This window comes from Hyperoodon ampullatus (genome assembly GCF_949752795.1).
Source record: "Hyperoodon ampullatus genome assembly, chromosome: 10".
NCBI lineage: Eukaryota > Metazoa > Chordata > Mammalia > Artiodactyla > Ziphiidae > Hyperoodon > Hyperoodon ampullatus.
In genome coordinates this window covers 84,046,993-84,068,429 of record NC_136923.1, presented here as the reverse complement: position 1 = coordinate 84,068,429, position 21,437 = coordinate 84,046,993, and the positions used below count along the sequence as shown (strand labels likewise).

The window sequence follows — 21,437 nt, the reverse complement described above, 5'->3', positions numbered from 1 at the left end:
TAATATATACATATATTTACATATTGTTTTATAGTTGTATTCTGTTCATGGTCAGAGGCAGGAATTTTCCACTATGGTTGTCTTTTAAAATACATTGATTTCATTTTTTTTTTTTTTTTCTTTTTTGGCTGAGCAGCCCTGCTTACAGGATCTTAGTTCCCCGACCTGGGATCGAACCTGGGCCCACAGCAGTGCAAGTGCAGAGTCCTAACCGCTGGACTGCCAGGGAATTCCCCTAAAGAATTTTGTTTTTTTAATATTAAGTAAACAATAGCATAGATTGCACCCTGATACAGAAAAAAGAAAAAATCATAGAAGTGGAACTCAAATAACTGAAGTTTGAACAATACTGAATAAAATAAGCAATGTCATAAACCAGTAAATGGCAAAATGGCACTATTGTTATATTTTATACTTCTATATAAATTATAGATCTATATATGTTATATAAATATATAAATTATATATTATAGCATTAATATAACACTACTTATATATAATTGTATATATAAAATGTAATATAATTAATATTTATTATTATTACATCAAACTGTATTTAATATTAACTGCTGTAGGAACTTGGAGGGAATAATATTATTCTGGAATGTGGCAATGTGGGAAAGTTTCTTGGAAGAGGTATAACAGGATTTGACCTTGAAAGGATCGTTAAGGTTTCAGTTGGTATATTATTAACTAAATATGTTGGGTAACACATTATTCCAAAATTGAACAGCTTAAAGCAGCAAACATTTATTACCTCATAGAGTTTCTTAGGGTCAGGAATCTGGGAGCAGCTTTGGTGGTAGTCCGATTCAAGATCTCTCACAAAGCTGCAATCAGGTCATCTAAACTTTAGATTCTAAAGACTTGACTGGGACTGGAGCTTCTGAAGTCCAAGGAAAAGCTTGTTTATAATGCTGTTGGCTGGAGGCCTCAGTACCTCACCATGTGGATATCTCTATAAGGTTACTCAAGACAAGGACTGGCTTCCTTCCTCTGGAGCAAGTGATCCAAGAGAGTGGGAGTGATCAAGATGGAAGTCTCTTATCGAATCTTGAAAGTGACATACCATTACTTCTGTCATATCCTGTTGACCATAACGCTGGAGCAATGTGGGAAGGGCACCAGTATTAGAAGGTAGGGGTCACTGGGTGCCATCTTAGAGGCTACTTCCCACAGTTGGTACAGAAGAGTGTGCCTCTCAATCCTTATAGCCATCAGCATTAGCTGGGGAATTTCAAATACCCCAGATGTCCAGGCCCCTCCTCTGATAAACTGAATCAGAATCTCTAGGGACAAAGCTCTGCAGTAATATATTTTTTCAAAGTTCTACCAGCAAGTTTGATGCATGATTAAAATTGGGAACCACTGGACACAAGAGGAGTGAGAAACTAGGAATGTAAAAGTGAGAGTGGCCCTTTGATTATTACCTAGTTACATGGATAATGTACCATGAGAAGAAATATGAGAGATTTTGCTCTCTTGGCTTGAGACAAGGGTGGAAATAAGGCCAGAAAAAACTAAAGAAGTTGGAGAAAGGTTAAGATTCAGGAGTGGACACATGTATTAAATGATGGGTATGGGTTTGATGTTTGAAAGAGCCTTATTTGTCAGTGGCTCTTGTTTGTGTGGTCCCTGGTGACCCCCAACTGGAAACAGATTCAAAATCAGTGATTCTTCTAGAGGAATTTCCTCAGTTCAGGAGGCTTTGGAGAAGAGGACTATTCTGGAACAAAAAGTAACTGTTGGGAGTAAAAGGCCTGGAGTTCCTATATCTGTAAGGAAGGGTCTGGTACTTCTCCGGGGTCCCTGATGCCCTGACTTGGCCTGGTAGTCCTTCTCTCTGACCTCTCTGAGAGGTTTCAGCAAAGAAGTAAAGACACTTCCACACAGAGCACCATGCCCATTGTCCTTTTGAAGTCCAGGATCAGGGGTCAAAATGAGTCACAGCTGATCACCCAAAACCCACAGCTTTCTGCAGCTACTAAGAATTTGAAACATAAGAATGAAATCCAAAGCCATTATACTGTCATATACGGTCCTACACATTCTGGAAGGCCCCGTTCCCAGCACCATTTCCCACCTCCAGCTATTTTGCCACCTCAGTCCCAGTCACATTGGCCACCTGCTGTCCCTTGTCTAACACCGGGTATTTCCCCCTTACCCCACATATACATTCGGGGTCTCTTGTTCCTGCTTCCTTCTGCCTAGAAGAATCTTCCCCACTCCCTCGTCTCTTCATCTTTGTTAAAATTTCACCTTCTTGATGAGCAGTCTGTGATTATGTTACTTAAAATGGAAGATACAAAACCATTCTTTATCTTCCTTTTCTGCTTTGTTTTCCTCCCAAATGTTTAATGTTCATTATCTTCTGACACTCTTTTTTTGTTGTTGTTTTTGTTATGTGCGTGTCTGTTCCCACATTAGAAAATAAACTCTATGTGTGCATGACTTCCTTTCTGTTTAGTTCATTGATATATTTCTGGCACCTAGAAGAGTTTATGGGACATAATATGTGCTCAACAAATATTTATTGAAAGAAAAAATGAACTAGAAAACACTGTACGGGCTGAACTTTGAGATTCAGTTTGATAAATGAAGATGACCTTAAGCCTTTCAAATGCCAAATCGATGTATAAGATTCCTTTTTAATATATACAAAATATGTGCATAATAATTCTTAGACATTCACAAAGCAGTCTCACTGATCCTCACAATAGTCATGTGACTAGGAATTGCTGTTATGCCCAGTTTACTGATAGGGAAACTGTGTTTCAGAGAAGCCAAAATCTTGGCCTCTTAAAATAAGTGGCAAATGTTTTAGGAATTGGTCTCCTAATTTCAAGTGTAGGTCCCATGGGCCAATCATAACAGTGGACACAGGTAATGTTGATTAAAAATGAATTATAAGGGAATTATCTGGTGGTCCAGTGGTTAAGACTCTGTGCTTCCAATGTAGTGGTTGGATATCTAGATCCCACAGGCCATGGCACGGCCCCCCCTCCCTCAAAAAAATATTGTAAAATAAAATGCTAAATACTGAAAGAATACTCTAGAAATAAATCACACTTCCTAGGTCTAATGGAGATAAAGGCATAAAGATATAGGAAAGACTGGGAGGTCCCAGCTTGCATATAGACAGGGTGTATGTGTGTGGGAGAGGTTGAAATAAAAAGGAAAAAACTCTGGAGAAACTTCAAGAAGGTAAAACAATGCAAGTTGGAATAATCAGAGAGGCGATTAGATTTGAGATTGGCTTTGCAGGACAGACAGGATTTAGATGGTAGAGGAACTGGGACTTAACAGAAACAGAATGGAGAACGGCAATATGGTGCATTTCAGGAAATAACTGTATCTTTCTAGGCCTAATATTAGTCATGTCTTCACTACATCAATAACAATTCTAATTTCATATTCAATGTTAATTGATGTAGTAAAGAAATGAACTAATATTAAACTCCATAAATATTCTGCATGTTTCTAGTGACTTTTTGAGGCTACAGGGAAGGCAATCACTGGCTTTTGTCTACAGTTTTGGCTTAACTCTCCTTTGTTCCTGAGCTCATAAGTTCAGCCCCAATTTTGTGCTTTCTATTCCCAGAAGCCCAAGGCCTCCTGTCCTTTAATGGGAAAAGATTGAATAATATCTAGAAAAACAGTAAAGATGTTGGCTTTTACTATCTTAATATCTGATAGTCTGTAGCATGCTTGGGACTTATATTTCCACACTGATTCTTGAGAATGCCTAATTAGCTCTGAAGTACGGGCCTAAACACTGGGAGATTGCGCTTCCCCCTTGGAGAAAAATGCCACCCTTCAGGTCTCAAAGACTGCCTTTTCATTTAGAGTTTCTCCCTTATTACAAGGGGAAAAAAGGTAAAGAGAAAACAGAGTGAGATGAAATGTGGAGCTGATTCAGAAAAGAAACGGATACTCTATAAGTTCTTTTTCCCAATTAAAAAATTTGACCATGTAAAAATAATAGTGAACAGAAATGCCATTCCCAAAAGGGGTGAAACATTAAAACTCAAGAATGCAGCAGGATCAAATTACATGAAAAATCTAAAGGGGACACAACCTGCTTGTTTTCCTTTAATTCATTTTTTGGGGTGATATTTACAAAGCATGGTGAGGGTCAGGGCATGGAATGGCAAGTGTACGACTGCTGAAAAATGATGTAAGATAAGTAAACGTTCAGTTAAAGAGCATTTGAAATTCGCTAGCCACTAACTTACTCAAAGATTGATCCTCAGAGTAAAGCTGAGCTGGACGGTAAGTGAAATAAGCACAATAAAATTCGTTTTGGGTGATGGCTGTAACATGTACAACTTGTTATCAGATCATCTTATTTGAAATGCCACAAACCCAAAATATAATTTGTTGCACAAATTAAGCAGCATTTACTAAAGGCTTCAGATTAATATTGCTTTTGTCTACCTCTAAAGCTGTTTAAACTAAGTGCCAGTTCTCTTTGGAAAGCGTGGATGGCTCTGAAAAAAGCCTTTGGATATGACGGAACCTGATCAACTGCTTTGCAGCCAGTGGCTCACTTGGAGCTGGTGTACTTGGTGACAGCCTTGGTGCCCTCAGACACGGCGTGCTTGGCCAGCTCGCCGGGCAGCAGCAGGCGTACGGCCGTCTGGATCTCCCTGGAGGTGATGGTCGAGCGCTTGTTGTAATGAGCCAGGCGCGACGCGTCGCCCGCAATGCGCTCGAAGATGTCGTTAACGAACGAGTTCATGATGCCCATGGCCTTGGACGAGATGCCGGTGTCCGGGTGGACCTGCTTCAGCACTTTGTACACGTACACGGAGTAGCTCTCCTTGCGGCTGCGCTTGCGCTTCTTGCCGTCCTTCTTCTGAGCCTTGGTCACCGCCTTCTTGGAGCCTTTCTTCGGGGCAGGAGCGGACTTAGCAAGCTCAGGCATGGTGAAGTGGCGTTAACAAAATCCTCGAGAAACAAAGAGTGAGCAACGGGCGAGGCGAGTCCGATTCACTTACAACTGCATATTCAAATGAGACTTAGTAAAGTTCTATGTCTGATTGGCGAATACTGGTAATGACGTCATTAAATATTGTCCAATCAGAACGCGCATTTAAAGGACCGACACGTCTCTTTTAAAACGGAATTACTACTTTACCCAATGGAATAGCTTCTTTTTCGCGCCCAGCTGCAGCTATAAAATATGCGATTTTCTCCTTTCCCCTTAGTTGCTTCTGGTGTAGGCTTTAAAATATTGCATTATGTCTGGACGTGGTAAGCAAGGAGGCAAAGTTCGTGCCAAGGCCAAGACTCGCTCTTCTCGCGCCGGGCTCCAGTTCCCCGTGGGCCGAGTGCACCGCCTGCTCCGAAAGGGCAACTACGCCGAGCGGGTCGGGGCCGGCGCGCCGGTGTACCTGGCGGCGGTGCTGGAGTACCTGACGGCCGAGATCCTGGAGCTGGCGGGCAACGCGGCCCGCGACAACAAGAAGACGCGCATCATCCCGCGCCACCTGCAGCTGGCCATCCGCAACGACGAGGAGCTCAACAAGCTGCTAGGCAAAGTCACCATCGCTCAGGGCGGCGTTCTGCCCAACATCCAGGCGGTACTGTTGCCCAAGAAGACCGAGAGCCACCACAAGGCCAAGGGCAAGTAAGGCCTCAAGAGCAACGCCTTCGAAACCAAAGGCTCTTTTCAGAGCCACCTACTTTTTCTGCGGAGGAGCTGGGACAGTAGTTTCACTTAATTCCATTGTCATAATTGCCTGGGGAAAAGAAATTACTTCATGTAGTAATTTGGCAAGCAGTTTGAGCCATTTTTCGGACTCCTAGTCATGTCCTCGGAATGTCAGGAAGAAATCAAGAGCTTTGATAAGGAAGTAAGTGCAGTGTCAAGATGCAAAATTACTCGACCTCTGCCAGTGCTAAAGTTAAGCTCTGTGCCTTGATTCCTGCAATATCAAATTTAAAATAGATGTCCAGGAAATCTTTTGTTGAGCTTAAAACAATGTGCAGTGAATTAGGTGGCGCATAAACCGGAATAAAAACGTCTACCATTTGAACAGAAACAGTTGACCTATCTGAACGTGACGCGGGCTTTTTAAAAGTTCCCTGTAGCGAAACACGCAGGAACCAAAATATCTTAAAATGGTCAGCAACTCACATTTAAGATGTTTGTGGACAATTTTGCAGGTTACTGGATCCAAGTCAAATTTCTAACTTTATTGTATTTTAAAAGGAATATCATGTTTTTCGCTTTGAGTTCCAAGCAGGAGGAAAGGTGAAAACATTTAGTGGAAGTAGAGGGCAATTTTCCTTGGCAACCGGCCTAGAATAAAATATATACGTTACTCAGTGCACAGCTGTTTTCAGAGATCCCTGGGTGGCTCTGAAAAGAGCCTTTGGGGTTTGCTTCTTAAGCGCCAACTTTCTACTTCTTTTTGGGAGCCGCCTTCTTTGCCTTTGCAGCTTTGGGTTTTGCCGCCTTGGGCTTGGCAGCTTTGGGTTTCGCCGCTTTTGGCTTCACTGCCTTAGGCTTAGCGGGGCTCTTAGCAGCCTTCTTCGGCTTTGCCGCGGCTTTGGTTTTCTTGGGACTCTTGGCCACCTTTTTGACGCCAGCGGCTGCGGGCTTCTTCGCCTTCTTGGGAGTCTTCTTCACCGCCTTCTTCGCTCCCGCAGCCTTCTTGGGCTTCTTGGGGGTGGCCCCTGCGGGTTTTTTCGCTTTAGCAGCCCCCGCCTTTTTGGCCTTCGGCTTGGCTTCCCCGGTGGGCGCCTTCCTATTGAGCTTAAAGGAGCCGGAAGCACCCGTGCCCTTGGTCTGCACAAGGGTACCCTTGCTCACCAGGCTCTTGAGACCCAGCTTGATTCGACTGTTGTTCTTCTCCACGTCGTAGCCGCCAGCTGCTAGCGTCTTCTTGAGCGCTGCCAAAGAAAGGCCATTGCGCTCTTTGGAGGCAGCCACAGCCTTAGTGATCAGCTCGGAAACTGGGGGCCCAGCCGCCTTGCGCTTAGCCGCGCCACTGCTCGCGGATTTCTTAGTAGACTTCTTCTTGGCAGGAGATTTCTCCACCGGCGCCGGGGCAGCCGTCTCAGCAGGAGCGGTTTCCGACATGGCGATGGGAGAAACTGCTAGAAGAAGAGAGATTCAAAACCCAAAGAGCAAGTTTTGCAATGCTACCTTGCTCGGGCCCGGGGCTTATATAAGCCGGTGCTGCCCTGTGATTGGTGGAGCGTCCGATCCACCGCCCTCAGGCAGCCGGCTTTCGTGGTTGGACTCCCAAATTGTGTTTGTTAGTCCCAAAATTTGATTAAATGCTAAAAACAGTGGTACAGAATTTGACTCTTTGAAGCTCCAAAGGAGGAAAACAGCCTCCATGTTCACATACTTGTTTGTGTTTTTATGAATCACGCTCAATTAATGAAAGATATTTTTAAAAATCCCTTCAGCTTTTCATATGTGTGCATCGGGCGTAAGGCATCGAGCTAGTTAGTTGCATGTTGCAATAAATTTTTACTAAGTACCAAGTGAACGTTTTTTAGAAGGCTTTGTCCCTAAGTTCGGCCTTTGATTTTTGCAAGAGGAAAGACACTAGGTTCCGTGGTTTTGCCATAAACTTTGTTTCAAACTGCGGCAAGTAACACAGGCGCAGGACAGCTGGTTGCCTACAGCCCCAAATTAACCATATAGATCTTACTTTAAAAACCGGTTCTGCCTCCCAAGGAGTTTCCACGTGCCACTGTCTTTAGAGAATGGGATTTTGCCGCTAGGAAAAGTTCTGTTGCCAAAGTGACTTCTTCCAGAAGGAATAGAAATTGCTTTGGCTACAGGATCCAATGACCTGCATTCAAACAAATTTGGTTTGTTTTTGATTGAGATGCTTTCTTTCTTTAATTCCTAAGCGAACCCAATAAAATAAGAACAAAGAAAAATGCTTAACCCCGATAATGTATTTTAGAAAAAAACCCTGAAACCTGCTAAAAATTATTCAAGGTCTTCCAGTAGCCCTCGAAAGCGCAAACTGTTTAGATGGCGTGGGACTTTGTCCCTCTTTCACGGTGCTTTTCCCAATGCTCTCAAAGTCCTTACCTCCATCAACATTTAACAAATTACACGGTCAAAACACCTTCTTTGGTAGGACATCACTGTGGATATTTTTGTGTGTTTAAGTGAAGATAGACCTGTATCTTCCAGTGAAATAATTGGCCACTGACTATAAGTGTGGACTGGCTCTTAAGGGACTGGAGGTTATAGAAGTTTAAGAGAATTCAGGAAAACATTAACATCCAAGGGAACTGAGGCAATGACCAGGAAGTGGAATGGAGGATGAAGTTTGCTATTTATTGGGAGGTGGGAGGCGGAGGCATGGACAGGATTTTGTGCCTGGATGGGGTGATGATTAGGATCTCTCATGCAATCAACAGTCAATTCTCCCCTGTGGAAAACTGTAGGCCAATACACTTCATCTCTTCAGGAGCTCCTGGAGTTGAAACTATAGCCTACTATGGCCAAATCTAGACAGTGGCCTATTTTTGTATGGCCGTCGAACTGAGTTTTTCTACTTTTAAACTGTATTTTTAAAAAACTGTGACAGACTATATGTTGCCTGCAAAACCTAAAATACTTACTATTTGGCTCTTTTGCTGTTTTGTATTCCTTCTCACAGACACAGTTCATGGTGCGTTGCTACAGGCCTGCCTCTTTCAGGACTATGCAAATAAAGATCTAAGGAAAAGATCTTAACAAGAAAATGCTCCAACTAAGTATTTCCCACTTTTTCAATCACAAAACTTTCAGAAAATTAGAGAAGAAGGTTGGGGGAAGTCATGCTTTACAGGAGAGGAGCACAATAAATAAAAAGAGCTAACATTCATTGAGCATTTAAGTGTCAGGAACTAGTCTAAGCATGCCCTACAAACTAATTCATCTGCTACATTTTACAGCTGTTCTAGGTGAGTCCCAGAGAGAAGATGAGTAATTTGGCAAAGACTATACAGCTAGTAGTAATTGGCAGCTGTGAGGCTTGAACCTCGACCACTACTTCTTTCCGCAACAGGAAGGCAAGAGGCGCATTTTCTGAAGTCAAGGAGCTAGGGTACTTAGCAAAAACAAAAAACCAAAAAAAAAAAAAAACCCTTCATTTGCAATTTACACAATTATCCACAGAAACCAATAAACTTTCACAAGATATGGGCCAGTTTTTCTTCAGTCGCTTCGTGTAGCCAAAGGTTTAATGGTTGTTATCACTTTAAGTACGCTTCCCCAGAAACAGCTCAATAGGCTGACTAGCACAGAATACAGCAACCTCCGTCTGCAGCTTAATCTCCGAATATGCAGCACTGAAGTGGCACAGTAACAATTGAGCCCACACCAGATATTTCATCAAAACCCTCCTGCCATTTTTCTTTTGGGGGTAACGTATCCTCTAGAATGAACAGTTCCTTTTTGGTGACAGTTGAGGGGCTCTGAAAAGAGCCTTTTCGGATGAGGTATATTAAATAGAAGGCGGTGTAAGTTTTAAGCCCTTTCCCCGCGGATGCGGCGGGCGAGCTGGATGTCCTTGGGCATGATGGTGACGCGCTTGGCGTGGATGGCACACAGGTTGGTGTCCTCGAAGAGCCCCACCAGGTAGGCCTCGCACGCCTCCTGCAGCGCCATCACGGCCGAGCTCTGGAAGCGCAGGTCGGTCTTGAAGTCCTGCGCGATCTCGCGCACCAACCGCTGGAACGGGAGCTTCCGGATCAGCAGCTCCGTGGACTTCTGGTAGCGGCGGATCTCGCGCAGGGCCACCGTGCCGGGCCGGTAGCGGTGCGGCTTCTTCACACCGCCCGTGGCCGGCGCGCTCTTCCGGGCCGCCTTGGTGGCCAGCTGTTTGCGCGGCGCCTTGCCACCAGTGGACTTGCGAGCGGTCTGCTTAGTGCGAGCCATGCATAAGCGGCGCGAATTACTTTAACAGTAGTAAGAGGAACCAGTCGTCCCAATATATATAGGGACCCTCGCGTCTTGATTGGACAATAAACTGCTGCCTCCCTCGCCTGCCCCGTCCTTTCCCGCCCACAGAATTGGTTCTAGGCTTATTCCTCAAAGAAAAGGAAGCGTTTTCCCGCTTCTACTTCGGTCATTAGGATAATATACAGAGGAGATATCTTGTTGGCTTTAAAAGACTGCAGGATGCATCAAAATTCTTAAAGTGTTATCTAGAGAATCTCAAAGTGCCTTGCACTATTTTAAATACAGTACAAGATGTCATGATTGGGTTCTTGACAAAAATAGTTTACTGAATAACATAAAAGGGAACCAGCTTATGATAAATGGAGGCATTGAAAGTTGAAATCCAGCCATGTTCTATGCCAGTGGTCTCAAACTTCAGCGTGCTTAATGAACCTCTCAGCTTATTAAAACGAGGGTCGGCCAACTTTTTCTGCAAAAAAGATATAATGGTATTTTAGGCATTACTCGTCATACTGTATCATTACTTTGCCCTTGACGTGGGAGTGCGAGCGCAGTCGACATAGGTTAAATGAGCCCAGCTTACACTAAACTTCTGTAAAAACTGGCAACTCAGCAGTTATCAGAGAATTTGCCACTGCAGGTGGAAAGGCTGACGAGGGGCTGGGGACTGCGACAACACGCAAGTTACTTAAACTTCAAATTCTTAGCCCCCCCCCCCAAACCACCAACCCAACACAACTACTCCAAAATACTTCAAATGCGCCTTAATGCCTACAGCTCTTTAATAGATTTCGTGGGTGGCCCTAAAAAGGGCCTTTAAGCGACATTATGATGCCTTTGAACAACTCTAGCCGCCAAAGCCGTACAGAGTGCGTCCCTGGCGCTTGAGCGCGTAGACCACGTCCATAGCTGTGACAGTCTTGCGCCTGGCGTGCTCGGTGTAGGTGACAGCGTCCCGGATCACGTTCTCCAGGAACACCTTCAGCACCCCGCGGGTTTCCTCATAGATGAGGCCGGAGATACGCTTCACCCCGCCACGCCGAGCTAGGCGTCGGATGGCAGGCTTGGTAATCCCCTGGATGTTATCACGCAGAACCTTGCGGTGGCGCTTGGCACCTCCTTTCCCCAGGCCCTTCCCACCCTTACCGCGCCCAGACATCTCACCAATTCGATCAAATACGATGCTCCAATTCGCATAGGCGGTGTTTTATATAGTGGTATATCGGACCTGGTTGGGAACCCCTCAAGCCAGCTGCGTCTCTTCAGGGAGGTTCCAGCCCAGAAGCCCCGCCCACGTTTTCAGCAAACTGGAAAGGGCGGTGCTTAAACTACTTGGTCAGACCCGGCGCCTAATAAAAATCCCTCAGCCCAACTTCTACATTGTGTTGCGCTCGCTCGCCCCTGGAAGACCTTTCTTTTGGTTTTGTCAGGTCTTACCGTCCGTTTTGTTTTGTTTTCTGCCATCTCTTAGCGACTTGTGACTGCTGGAATGAAGGGCGCATCTCAAGAGCGATGATTTGTAGGCATTTGGGAGCTTTTGTGAAACCTCGTGGCTGGCCGCCTGATTATAGATAGCTTCCAGGTGGGGTTTTTCGCCGTTCTCAGCGTCGGTGCTCTCCCCTTTTCCTTACTCATCCTATCACCTTACTTTCCCTTCCCTCACTGGCTGCCACATTTTGGAGGGTAGTACTGGCTTTTTCAAATTTTCTTCACCTCACTTAGAAACACTTCAGGAAGCTGTTTGAGGAAGGTCATCTTTTACCTGTAGTTTCCTTGGTGAGTCCATGAACAAGTAAAAATGCCTCTCAGGGATTACCGCCCTGCCCCCCCCACCTCGCTTCTCTCCTTTGTTGAACTGAGAAATCAAGTGCACCCCAAAACTCCATGCCTTTAATTTACAAATACAGTTGCCTTGCCAATGCTTTGCCCTGGAAATATTTATATTCACATCCATGTGTCCCAAAGGTGTGATTCTCTTTGTTAAAATAGTTTGTTAAGTTTCTTCTCCCACCTTCATGGAGGGAACAAACTGACTGCAGATTTCTCAGCTTAAAAAGTTTGAGAGTCTTTTAATAATTTATAATGGAAAAGAATCTGAAAAAGATAGATATCTGTATGTACATAGATATATAGATATATTTGAATCACCTTGTACACCTGAAACTTACATAAAATGTAAATCAAATATAATTCAATAAAAAAATTAAGTTTGAGAATGTTATCTTATTTAAATTAAGTACTGTTCAAATGCTTCCTTTTTGTCTTTCTCAGCAAATAATAATGATATTGCCTGATAAATTCTTGTTGAATAATTGGGACAAATATTTAGGAGTTGTTTGTTTGTTTGTTTCTCACATTAGGAGAGATTCTTTTCTGAGAGAAATGTTGGCAATGCTTTACAGTCCATAGAATTCCTCTCCCTTCAATCAGATGAATAAATGAGGTAGGTTTACTTGCTTTTCCAATGTTCTGAGGGTTGCTACTGATTCACACTTGTCTGGTTGACAATTCTTAATGCTCTTAACTCCAAGTGTTGGGCTCAATCCTTTCCATTATTACTGTATTTTCAATTTGATGTGCCACACGTTTATTTTCTTGACACTTGATTTTGTTTTCTCTGTTTTGCTTAAACCTTTGGAATTAGCTGGTAGATTGTGTTTACATCTCTTACTTTTCTTTTTTGTTTTCAATTTTTTTCTTTTATTGTTCTTCGTTCAAAATTAGTTTACTGACTAGTAACTAGTACCTTTCCTAATTCTCATTTCTCCTGTCCCCAAACACACACACACACTAATCCAAAACACCACTAGCCATTTGGAGTCTTTTCAAATCCATGAACTTAACCTCTCAAATCTTTCCTTCCATTCCATACAGTCTTATTTCTCCACATAGACTGGCCTTTTACCAGGTCGGAACCTTAATGGAAGCATAAAGTTTCCCTTCTTTCTTGATCCTACCTCAAAGCAATCACCATCCTTGCTTTCATCTTTAAAGTTTCCTTAAGCATTTATGCCTCCATGCACTATCAAGACCAATTTAAAAAATTTGAAGATGCAGAATCTACTGCCCTTCCTGGCCTCTTCCTCTCTTCATCTTACTACACCTTCTTTTTATTTATTTATTTACTTCTGGCCGTGCCAGGAGTCTTGCAGGATCTTAGTTCCCCGACCAGGGAATCGAACCCGGGCCACAGCTGTGAAAACACTGAGTACTAATCCCTGGACCACCAGGGAATTCCTCACACCCTCTTTCTTGAAGTTCACTCTGCCCTGTTCTTGTCTGCTCATGGCTTGAAATCTGATTTGCAAAACCCTTTAAGAAAGCCCTTACTTTCTCCTGAAACTCTCTCAAAACCTAAATGTATTCTCTAATATACACAGCTTTTCATGCCTAACACTCCCTCCTTGTTTTATATAATGTCCTACCTTGTTTCCAAATTTTTATAATACCATGGTCTTTATAGTCCCTTCTAAGTGTCTCCTAATTTAGCTAGATATCATGACTGAAATATGTAAAACAATAGCTGCCAGAAACTCTGATTCCCTTTCATTCACTTCAACTTACTAGCATCTGCAGGGTTGGATACTGAGAAAACAAGAATCAAAATGAAGGTGTGGGTGCCTTGGGATAAGGGTCCTCTACTGCCTCGCCCTCTTGGGTTTACAACAGGGACAGAGGCTAAGAACACAGTTCCTAAGCTTCTAATCTTTAAAAGCAGACTGGTTTCTATAGACTGAATGTTTCTGTTCCCCCAGAATTCATATATTGAAACCTAATCTCTAATGTGAGGGTATTGGGTATTTGGAGGTAGGGTTATTGGGAGGTGCTTAGGTCATAAGTGGAGGGCCCTCATGAATGCAATTAGTGCTTCTATAAAAGAGACCCCATTGTCTCTTCCACACTGAGAAAATAGCCATCTATGAATTAGGAAGTAGGCTCTTACCAGACACTGAATCTGACAGCACCTTGATCTTGGACTTCCCAGTCTCCGGAACTGTGAGAAATACTTCTATTGTTTATAAGACACCTAGTCTATGGTATTCTGTTACAGCAGCCTGAGCAGACTAAGACACTGGTACTCTGCAAGTCATGCTTTAAAAAAGGACTCAGATTTTTTGCCTTTGGTTTTGGTGGTTATTCTGGATTTGCTTGTTTGTTTGTTGTTGTTGTTTGTTTTTTAAAATAAAGCTAGAAAATGCTGTTGGGGATCCTGGCACAGGTGTGCCCAGGTATGGACTGATTCTTGGGTTCAGCTCTTATTTTTGCCATTTATTTGTTTCTTGATCTCAGAAGAAAGAGAATTTCTTATTATGTGCCCACTATATTTTATTTATTCCCTTGTATTAGACCAGTGAAGTCTGTCAGATAACTCCTAACTCTTCTTGTTTTTTCTCTTGCATCTGTTATTTATTATTGTGTAGTGAATTACCAGAAAAGTTAGTAGCTTAAAACAACAAATGTATTATCCCACAGTTTCTGAAGGTCAGGAATCAGAGAGTAGTTTAGCTGGGTGGTTCAGGTTCAGAGTCTCCCAAGAAGTGAAAAGTCAAGCAGTCAGCAGGGGCTGCAGTTACACGAGGTTTGACTGGGCCAGAGATGGCTCACTCACACGGCTGTTGGTAGTTGCCCACTGACTGTTGGAGAATGCATCAGCTTCTTATCGTGCCGGTGTCTCAACAGGGCTGCCTGAATATCTTCTCAACATGGCGGCTGGGGTTCCCCCACCCCATCCCCAGCAAGTGACCTGAGAGACAGCAAGCAGGAAACACAGCACCTTTTATGACTTAGTCTCCAAAGTACTCATTGTCACTTTGGCTTTATGCCACACCAATCTCTAAATCCAGCTCACATTCAAGGGGAGAAGAATTAGGTTCCTTTTTTTTTTCTCTTGGCCGCGCTGCGTGGCTTGCGGGATCTTATTTCCCCAACCAGGGATCGAACCCGCGCCCTCACCAGTGAAAGTGTGGACTCCTAATCACCGGACCGCCAGGGAATTCCCCAGGTTCCATTTTTTGAAGGGAAGATTATCAAAGAATTTTTGGATATTTCCTAAAACCACCTTTTCTACAATCAAATTTAGGCTTCAAATAGAACATGTCCTCATTGACCCATAGTACACTTCTGAGATCTGAAGTTCAGATCTCAAAAGACTCCCAAATCCCAGCAGATGTCCTTGCTGAGGAGGACTTCTGCCTTTCCACTTAAAGGAAATCAGGCTTTTCTGTCCAGCTCTTTCTTTCTTTCTTTTTTTTTAAACGACTTCTCCTCCTTTATTTTCCTACAGTCATTGGAGGCTTACCCAGATCTCGTCCCCTTTCAGGGTTTGTTGAAAGAATCCGAAACAGATTTACTGGCTTTGTTCTCCCAATACTTGGCTACCTTTAGAAAAGACAGACTTTTCTAGAGCGAGTGAAGGATTAATATGTGCCTCATCTAAACCCGGGGAGCTATTACCAAGTTCACATATGAAAAGACATGTGAAAATACTTTGGAAACTATAAAGCTTTATATAATTGTTGTCGTCAGTATTATATCTACTCCCCATAGAATTCAAAAAGAATCTGTGATGCAGCGTGTAATGCAGAAGGTGGGAAGCACTCAGTGACTGAGGCTATCTGTGTCTATAAGGTTGCTAATCAGGTATACATTCATTCAACTAGAATTTAATGAGCACCTGCCTGTGTCAGGCTTTTTCTATTCTGGAGAAACAACAGTGAACACGAAAAGATCTTTGGCCCTATAGGTATATGGTGGGGAAAAGGGGGCAAAATTCGACTTTTACAACAGGTTCACACAGAGTTGGGAGACTACGCTCCTGGAGCTAGTATTTCATACTTGTGAGTGTGACCTCATGTAAGGGATAAGGAGACACGGGGAAGTGCACACGTGGTGTGGGGGGTATTACTGTCCCAAACGGGCTGACTGTGGCTTCTGCCTCAGGGAAGTCACCAGATGTTGATGGCATGCACAGTGCCTGTGGATTGCTCCTCGTGCACATCTGCATTAGGAGTCTCCTGAAAGCTGTCAGATAAAAAACAGCTAATTTGTTAATTTTACAGTATCAAATCTTGGAATGGGTGTGAAGGAGAGTAAACAGTTCAGAGCTTTATCCCGTAGGGTTACCAGGTGGTACTACTAAACAGTTAGAAATGCAATTCTCATGAGAACAAAAATGCTTAGTTTGAACCCCCTGTAGCTTCAGCCAGATTCATTCTTTCTTTTTGGAGTTGTATAAAAGAAACTGAATTAGTACATTAGAAGTCAGCCCACTACTGTTAGATCCCGGGCAAACCACCAACATTGTCTGGCTTAATCAAGATGTACTCTGCCCTTCCTGGGACCCTGGACAGTTCAAGTCAATAATTGATTAGGGCGTGCAAAGTGCCATGTCCTTCCATGCACTGCGAATACATCACGTAACAGTCAACCAGAACTCCGCACCCCGACTATATCCGAAGTGGGGGAGGGACTGGCTAATAAATATTTATGCTCTGAATCCCAGTTTACTTGGTCGAGAGTTCTTTTGTTGACCGACTCCTTCTAGTGAAATCTTTGATTACTCAGGGTCCAGGTGACCTTATTGCTGGAGACACTGTTGCCCTTATAAGCTGCTGTTCAGCAAGTCCTTTTAAATAGCTAACAAAATGAACACGGTATGTGTGTGTAGTCTGGGCAAGTATTCTGTATACTCATTTTGCACGATAAATATGTAGTTTCTGAAAGGAACCCTTCTCCCCCATTTTCTAAATACCCATTCTAGTACAACAGCTACTCTCAATGAGGACAGAAGTGGCTCTTAAAAGAGCCTTTGGGGGGAAGCAAATACGCCCAAGCCAGATTAGAAAGGACAGTTTATGCCCTCTCCCCGCGGATGCGGCGGGCCAGCTGGATGTCCTTGGGCATGATGGTGACGCGCTTGGCGTGGATGGCACACAGGTTGGTGTCCTCGAAGAGCCCCACCAGGTAGGCCTCGCACGCCTCCTGCAGCGCCATCACGGCCGAGCTCTGGAAGCGCAGGTCGGTCTTGAAGTCCTGCGCGATCTCGCGCACCAACCGCTGGAACGGCAGCTTGCGGATCAGCAGCTCCGTGGACTTCTGGTAGCGGCGGATCTCGCGCAGGGCCACCGTGCCGGGCCGGTAGCGGTGCGGCTTCTTCACGCCGCCAGTGGCCGGCGCGCTCTTGCGGGCCGCCTTGGTGGCCAGCTGCTTGCGCGGCGCCTTGCCGCCGGTGGACTTGCGAGCTGTCTGCTTGGTCCGAGCCATGCTTCACCTCTGTGCTAATGCCGCGAGAGAAGCAACTGAGCGCTTCCAGGACCAGACTTTATACAGATGATCCGATCCTGATTGGCCAGAACTTTGCGGGAGTAACCTGATTGGCTTTTAATTCTATCTTCATTTGGTTTTTACCGCCTCTGAAAAGGTTTTGTTGTCCATACTATTAATTTTGTGATTTCTGTTTTCGCAGGAAATAATTATGGCTGTACTGCATCCTGAGTTTATGGCTTTCGACCAAAACGTTAAGGTTTCACCAGTAAAAAACGAGCCTGGCTCAGAATTTGTGGAAGTCAGCGCCTAAATTGTCCTAAAAGAAATGCATTTTTTCATTGGAGACTTTTTCCCTTTTCAGATCATGTGGGGGGAAATTACAGCAAAATAATGTATTTGCTAGTCTCTCTAAATAGTAGTTCCATTTCATAACTGCATCAGGATCTACTTTTAATGACTGTACCAAGACCTAAAAAAGAATTTCAGAATAGACTCTGGCACACCGGCCTCCTGAACACAGAACTTTGCCCAGCGTGGTGTGGGGAAGGGGGAGCTTGATGTGTGCTTGACTAAATACTAGTAAATGACTATCTGACTTCATTAATTGATTTTGATGCAATCAAATGGCTGATTGGACTTTAATATGTAAATTGTGTACTTAGCAGGCCTGGAGTAATGATACGTTTACATTGACCAGTGATTAGGTGTTGTTCTGTAAATAGGGGTAGCTCTGAAAGGAGCTTTCGAGTAGGGGCAGTTTTAGTTACCTAGTGGACCATCGGGTTTTAACGATGAAGACCCAGAAACAAGACAAAATTGGTTTCATATTTAACATTTGCTGGAACAAATAATCACCGGAAATGTGTTCCTGGGGAGGGGACAATAAATGCGGCCATTTCATGGTTTTACAATCGAGCAAACTAGTTTTTACCAGATGAGTTAACGCATGCTCGGTCAAATCAATAGGAGGACTACATTATTTCAACGTACAGTACTGTAAACTTAGCCAGGGATTCGTGATAGGTTTCAGGACAGTGTTCAGTTCTTCCACAGAAGTTGTGGGTGGCTCTGAAAAGAGCCTTTGTTCTTAGAGATGGGAGTACTAATTCAGACCTTACTTGCCCTTGGCCTTGTGGTGGCTCTCAGTCTTCTTGGGCAGCAGCACGGCCTGGATGTTGGGCAGGACGCCGCCCTGAGCGATGGTGACTTTGCCCAGCAGCTTGTTGAGCTCTTCGTCGTTACGGATGGCCAGCTGCAGGTGGCGCGGGATGATGCGCGTCTTCTTATTGTCGCGCGCCGCGTTGCCCGCCAGCTCCAGGATCTCGGCCGTCAGGTACTCCAGCACCGCCGCCAGATAAACCGGCGCGCCGGCCCCGACCCGCTCGGCGTAGTTGCCCTTGCGGAGCAGGCGGTGCACTCGGCCTACGGGAAACTGGAGCCCGGCCCGCGAGGAGCGGGTCTTGGCCTTGGCGCGAGCTTTGCCGCCTTGCTTGCCACGTCCAGACATAGTGCAACGCTTACGCAACGTACACCAAAAAGACTAAAGAGAAAGAAAAACGCCCAACTTATAACCGCAGCTGCGCGCGAAAAAGAAGCTATTCCATTGGCCAAAGTTGCTGTCCCATTTTAAACAAGGCAAATGCAGTTCCTAATAATGCGTGTTCTGATTGGACAATATTGAAACAACGTCATCATAATATTCACCAATCAGACGAAGAACTTTACTAAACCTTATTTGCATATGGATTTGTAAATAAAAAGGACTCGACCGATTCACTATTCTCTCTTTGCTTCTCGGGAATCTTGTAATTTCTTTCATCATGCCTGAGTTGGCTAAATCCGCCCCGGCTCCGAAGAAGGGGTCCAAGAAAGCGGTGACGAAGGCCCAGAAGAAAGATGGCAAGAAGCGCAAGCGCAGTCGCAAGGAGAGCTACTCTATCTACGTGTACAAAGTGCTGAAGCAAGTCCACCCGGACACCGGCATCTCGTCCAAGGCCATGGGCATCATGAACTCATTTGTCAACGACATTTTCGAGCGCATCGCGGGCGAGTCGTCGCGCCTGGCGCATTACAACAAGCGTTCGACCATCACCTCCAGGGAGATTCAGACGGCCGTGCGCCTGCTGCTGCCCGGCGAGCTGGCCAAGCACGCCGTGTCCGAGGGCACCAAGGCCGTCACCAAGTACACCAGCTCCAAGTGAGACGGCCCGCTGCCACACATGACCCAAAGGCTCTTTTCAGAGCCACCTACACTTTCAGAGAAATAGCTGGTGCACTTGCCTGTTAGTCTAGTTTCTCTCGGGAGAGTAGGGGGTAGGTTTGGGAGCGGAAAACGGGGTAAAAACTTAAGCCCTCCGTAAACATTCTAGTATACGCATTTATGCAGTGTCACGCAAGTTTAGTATGGATTCTTTGGCGTCCTTTGAAAAAGATTTTCAGTTTTGCCCTCAGCTGCAATAGCCAAAATTTCGCTTTTGTTTACACTTTTTCAACGCAAGGAACGCTCCCCGTCTCTGATTGGGCAGAAGCACTTTTTGAAAAGCCCGCCGTAGGCTGCAATTGGCCAGATAGTCTGCCATCAGGGTTGTGCGTTTTGAAGAGATTTTCTCGAAAGTAAAAGGATGACTTTCTTTATCTGCGGAAATGCACCGGGCTCTGGAGCCAAGAGCCATAAAGCTGACAACGGTACTGTGTTCTGCAGTCGGATCCTGGGCGAAATTAACCTCTTGGTGTCTATTTCTCATCCACTACAGAATGGGTGCGGTAACATTAGACCTGTCTATCCTACGGAGATCTTAGGGTGAGTTGAAATGATTTATGTTAAAGTGCAACGGGAATATTAAAGGTCAGGGACGTTCCTTAAGGAGAAAAGGTTGAACAAGGAACCCAGCAATTTGGGAAAGCCGCGTTCTTCCAGTGTTTAATCGATGTGCCGGAAGGAGATATGCCAGGACTCGCTAGGCCGGGGGAGTAGTTATCTGGCAGTGATTTTAGAGTCCACGATTTAAAATCCCGCGATAGAAGTCAGAGAACTCAGTATTTAAGAGAAGGGCGTATTTACTTAACGCATGGGCTAGCTAGAAATATTAGGGAATGGAGTCTCTCAAGGCATGATCGAAAGTCCTTCAATTCCCCCCTCCCCCGCATCTTTCAACAATGCCTAAATTCTTTTTTTTTTTTTTTTTGCAGTTGGAGGCATTAACATTTTCCTCTACCCTGTCATCCCCTCTCACCAGTAAATGACTGCTATTGTAAATCTTTCCCCCCCCCCCCATTAACAGCAAAATAAGCCCCTACTACCACATCCCCCCTCCAGGCTGTAACATTTCCTGTCTTTCCCTATTGTCACTTCCCTTAAAGTTGTAGGTATAGACCCTATCTCAGACGAACAGTCTTGTCCCTGTCACAGACAACAAGCCTCCAGGAATTTATGCCAACAGGTCAATGGGTCTGCAAAATATACGGCTTTGTCATTCACTCCTCTAAGATGAGATTCTTTTTCCAGTCCCTGCGCCCCTGTCATTAGGTCTTGGGAGTTGGCGACAAAACCCACCGACAAGCTACCCTACTTGGTGGAGAGCAGTCCCCTAATTTCATCCTGAACTCATCAGCATCATATTCATCCCCTCTTTCTATTATTAGCTTTTTCCGAGATTTTTTTCTTCCACTGTAAAGAGACCAGGGGGATAATTACCTTCAGAGTGGGTGAAATAAGAAGTATTGCCCTCTTCTGCCATCTTGTGGCACGAAAACAGAAGGACCGATCCAAGGCGTCGTGTTTTCCAGATCCAACTGAAATGCTTCCTAACTTCAACTTTTTACTAACAGTAAGTTAGGATGAGTAGAGTGATCATTTCTGTCTCCCTTTAACCGCCGGATTTGTTAGTCACTTCAAGAGTCACTTGTGCGCATGTGAGAGAGGGAGAGAGGTATTGTTTTGTGCTCTGGTCAGAGCTGTGGAAATAAAAAGGAATAAAATTTAAAAAAGAAATCAAAATATTCTGCACCCTAAAATAAGTAAAAAATAATAGGGTCATGTTCACCCTAGTTCTGGTCCTCAAAGTAATAAATACTTGAATGTTTTCTGTAAACCTAAACACCTGACAGAGCAATGATACCCTGATTTTTGCTAGACTGCTCGTTGAGGAAATGTGTCAGGACTTGTCAAGATAATGATTACCATGTGAGATGCAATTTTTCCACCATGAACAGGCCAATGTGCACGTGGTAACCTCAGTCATTT

At 44.4% G+C, this 21,437-nt stretch overlaps 8 protein-coding genes across 8 annotated transcripts; 2 read left to right on the top strand and 6 right to left on the bottom strand.

Annotated features, from left to right (window-relative positions):
* Positions 1-4,546: 4,546 nt before the first annotated feature.
* On the bottom strand, positions 4,547-4,927 carry LOC307058563 (histone H2B type 1-L; the record flags this gene model as incomplete). Its single annotated transcript, XM_079712072.1, has 1 exon — positions 4,547-4,927. One exon carries the CDS (start codon positions 4,925-4,927, stop codon positions 4,547-4,549), a length of 381 nt encoding a protein of 126 aa, XP_079568198.1.
* A 316-nt stretch (positions 4,928-5,243) lies between these two features.
* On the top strand, positions 5,244-5,636 carry LOC307058557 (histone H2A type 1-like; the record flags this gene model as incomplete). Its single annotated transcript, XM_079712066.1, has 1 exon — positions 5,244-5,636. The coding sequence occupies one exon, from the start codon at positions 5,244-5,246 to the stop codon at positions 5,634-5,636; it is 393 nt and encodes a 130-aa protein (XP_079568192.1).
* A 773-nt stretch (positions 5,637-6,409) lies between these two features.
* On the bottom strand, positions 6,410-7,090 carry H1-5 (H1.5 linker histone, cluster member; the record flags this gene model as incomplete). The annotated part of the gene is made up of 1 exon (XM_079712062.1): positions 6,410-7,090. One exon carries the CDS (start codon positions 7,088-7,090, stop codon positions 6,410-6,412), a length of 681 nt encoding a protein of 226 aa, XP_079568188.1.
* Positions 7,091-9,493: 2,403 nt separating this feature from the next.
* LOC307058556 (histone H3.1) lies at positions 9,494-9,904 on the bottom strand (the record flags this gene model as incomplete). The annotated part of the gene is made up of 1 exon (XM_079712065.1): positions 9,494-9,904. One exon carries the CDS (start codon positions 9,902-9,904, stop codon positions 9,494-9,496), a length of 411 nt encoding a protein of 136 aa, XP_079568191.1.
* Positions 9,905-10,775: 871 nt separating this feature from the next.
* On the bottom strand, positions 10,776-11,087 carry LOC307058568 (uncharacterized protein; the record flags this gene model as incomplete). The annotated part of the gene is made up of 1 exon (XM_079712076.1): positions 10,776-11,087. One exon carries the CDS (start codon positions 11,085-11,087, stop codon positions 10,776-10,778), a length of 312 nt encoding a protein of 103 aa, XP_079568202.1.
* A 5,693-nt stretch (positions 11,088-16,780) lies between these two features.
* On the bottom strand, positions 16,781-17,191 carry LOC307058555 (histone H3.1; the record flags this gene model as incomplete). The annotated part of the gene is made up of 1 exon (XM_079712064.1): positions 16,781-17,191. One exon carries the CDS (start codon positions 17,189-17,191, stop codon positions 16,781-16,783), a length of 411 nt encoding a protein of 136 aa, XP_079568190.1.
* A 1,117-nt stretch (positions 17,192-18,308) lies between these two features.
* On the bottom strand, positions 18,309-18,701 carry H2AC17 (H2A clustered histone 17; the record flags this gene model as incomplete). Its single annotated transcript, XM_079712067.1, has 1 exon — positions 18,309-18,701. One exon carries the CDS (start codon positions 18,699-18,701, stop codon positions 18,309-18,311), a length of 393 nt encoding a protein of 130 aa, XP_079568193.1.
* A 313-nt stretch (positions 18,702-19,014) lies between these two features.
* H2BC17 (H2B clustered histone 17) lies at positions 19,015-19,395 on the top strand (the record flags this gene model as incomplete). Its single annotated transcript, XM_079712075.1, has 1 exon — positions 19,015-19,395. The coding sequence occupies one exon, from the start codon at positions 19,015-19,017 to the stop codon at positions 19,393-19,395; it is 381 nt and encodes a 126-aa protein (XP_079568201.1).
* Between the last annotated feature and the right edge of the window lie 2,042 nt (positions 19,396-21,437).